The following is a 2791-nucleotide window of genomic DNA, read 5'->3' as shown; positions in this document are numbered from 1 at the left end:
AGCTGTTCACCATATGCAAGCCCGATTGTCTTGGTAAAAAAGAAGGATGGCGGTTACCGACTATGTGTGGACTTTCGTGAATTAAATAAGATTACCATACGCGACAATTTCCCACCGGAACGGATCGACGATAATATCGATAGCTTGCGGGGTAAGAAATACTTTACTAGTTTAGATTTGAAGGACGGATATTACCACATGAAAGTACACGAGCCGTCGATAAAGTATACGTCCTTCGTGACGCCCCTGGGCCTGGAATTCGACACGTAAAGACTCTTTAGTTCATATCAATTTGTTTTACGTTGGCATATTTTTAGAAAGAATTACATACAATAAAGACGAAATTTTCTTAAAAAGAACTCTCTTTCTATCGCTCACGTACTCAAGAATTCTCGTCATACCTGCTGTGTTTGTCAATACTTTTTAAACAACAATAGACAAATAATTTTTATATGTTTAAAGGTAATATTTTTTTGTATTTTTTAATGGCAAATATGTGTTTATAGATTGATATATTCATAAAAATTTATAAAAACAAGTAACTTAATGGAATTAATCTTTAAAGTATAGTACTTTTTCTTTTAATATATGATATTTTTCTCATTGCTTTATACACAGTTAAAGAACTCTTTAACAGTAAAAAGATACTTAAAAAAATAGTTTGTAATATAGTTATGTATACATGTAAAATATAAGATATTGAATTAAATAAAAAATTTTAATATTTTTAAACATTTGTTAGCATAGATAATTATAAAAAATAATAAACATTTTTAATTAACATGCTAGATCTTAACAGTCTAGATTTTTTAAAACAAAGTCTTTCAACAAATAAATACAAAAAATTAGAAAACAATATATTCTAAAAGTTACTAATAAAAAATTAAAAACACCTTAATAATAATAATGTTAAAAATGTTTTGCAGCAGAAGAAGAAAAACAAAGAAAACGTCATTGACGCCCAACATCGCCCAATTCATCAAGTTCTTCACAAAGTAGCAATGATTCAAATTCCAGTGAATCATTATCGGATAGTGATTAAGTTTAGTGTTACCATATTACCAATGTTAAAATGAGTTAACCTTGTTAACGTTACCATAACATATATCTAAGTTGTCTATGTTATATATGCTATTTATTTTATTATATTATTATATATTGATATACTCACTTATATACTTATATACTTATATACTTATACTTATATACTTATACTTATGCACTTTTATACTCACTTATATACTTAAAAAGTTGACTTATAAAAATAAAATTATAGACAATATAATTAATATACAGTATTGATTTTTTATTTAGAACCACTTATTTTGCTTAAATCATGTTTTACATGCAGAAGTTACGACGAAGAAGCAATTAAACAAACTTTGTAGTTTTTATATAACTTTATCCAGATTAAAAAAAAAATGTGTTTCCCAGCATTACGTAATTTTTTAAATTGCGTGATTTTTAAAATCACGTACCGATTTGGAACAATCGGTTACGTGATTAATTATGTCATTGATTACGTAATTTCGTTACGTGATTTCGTGATGTAATTTCATGACGTGATTTCGTGACGTGATTTTTTTCAGTAGGGTATGCGAATGCTTCCAACGGTAACGGTTTAGTCATGATATCATCTAAGTTTTCTCTAGTTTCTATCCATCTAACTTCTACTTTCCCTTGATTTGCACATTGTTTTACAAAATCTCCATGAGTATCTGCCATGTGCTTTCGGTTTCCAGTATCTTCTCTTTCTTTTAAGTTTCTCTTTACTTTCTCTAGTTCATCATCAAACATCTTAAGTTTGTGACTTCCATCTTTCTTAATGCAGTTTCCTGCAGCTCTATTATCACACCATATTACTGACGGAAAGAATATTTCTCCAACAACATGTCTGAGTGACTTGTCCAGTGAAATCACTTCTTGACATGCCTCACTCATTGCTAAGTATTCCGCTTGACATGTAGAGAGTGTGACATAAGTCTGTTTATGACTTCTCCATGCTATCACATCTTCAAATAGCTTGATAATATATCCTCCAGTAGATGTAGAATCAGTACAATCCCTGAAACTTGCATCTGTCAATGCTTCTAGCTCGTTTGTTCTTCCTCTAAATATCAGTCCTCTATTTACCGTTTCTTTCAGATATCTAAATACTCTTTTCACATCTTGCCAATCTTCTTCTGTAGGCTTTAATTGTTTTTTTGCCAGGTAATTTACTGCAAATGCTATGTCAGGTCTTGTAGCGTTTTCTAAATACATCAAACTTTCAATAGCTTCTCTATAAGGCACTCTTTTGATTTCTTCTTTTTGGATCACATCTTCATTGTTCGATTCTTCTAATCTGCTCTTTTTATTTTTATTGCTTACTTGTCTAGTGACCATAGGAGTACTTTGCGGTTTACATTCCTCCATATGGAACTTTTTCAGCACACTTTCTGTATATCGTGCTTGATGGATATTCATATATTTGTCTTCTTTATTTCTCTCTATTGTGATTCTTAAGAAGCTCTTTGGTTCTCCAAGATCCTTAGTCTCAAATGTTTCATCTAATTTGCCTTTAATTTCCTCTAATTTCTCTAAGTCATTACTTGCGACCAGCATGTCATCCACATAAAGCAGTAATACTACCATTTTTCCTTCTTTCCTCCATGTGAACAGGCATGGCTCATGTAAGTCATTCTCTAATCCAAGTTTCTTAGCCTCTTCTAAGAATCTTAAGAGATCTTAAGAGATGGAATAAGTTCCATCTTTTTGGACTTATCTTTAATCCATACAGAGCTCTATTTAA

General features: G+C 30.5%; 1 protein-coding gene across 1 annotated transcript; it reads right to left on the bottom strand.

Moving 5' to 3' along the window:
- Positions 1-1512: 1512 nt before the first annotated feature.
- Positions 1513-2634, bottom strand: LOC112455020 (uncharacterized mitochondrial protein AtMg00810-like). The gene has a single exon (XM_025016692.1). The coding sequence runs from the start codon at positions 2632-2634 to the stop codon at positions 1513-1515; it is 1122 nt and encodes a 373-aa protein (XP_024872460.1).
- Between the last annotated feature and the right edge of the window lie 157 nt (positions 2635-2791).

The sequence above is a fragment of the Temnothorax curvispinosus genome, unplaced genomic scaffold (genome assembly GCF_003070985.1).
Source record: "Temnothorax curvispinosus isolate PA1 unplaced genomic scaffold, ASM307098v1 QBEX01005662.1, whole genome shotgun sequence".
Taxonomy (NCBI): Eukaryota; Metazoa; Arthropoda; class Insecta; order Hymenoptera; family Formicidae; genus Temnothorax; species Temnothorax curvispinosus.
The sequence above is the reverse complement of the archived record's forward strand: the minus strand, read 5'-3'. Positions and strand labels throughout refer to the sequence as shown.

Bases quoted from the DNA above. Each gene is read 5' to 3' on its own strand.
- LOC112455020 (XM_025016692.1), bottom strand. From the start codon at position 2,634: ATGGTAGTATTACTGCTTTATGTGGATGACATGCTGGTCGCAAGTAAT.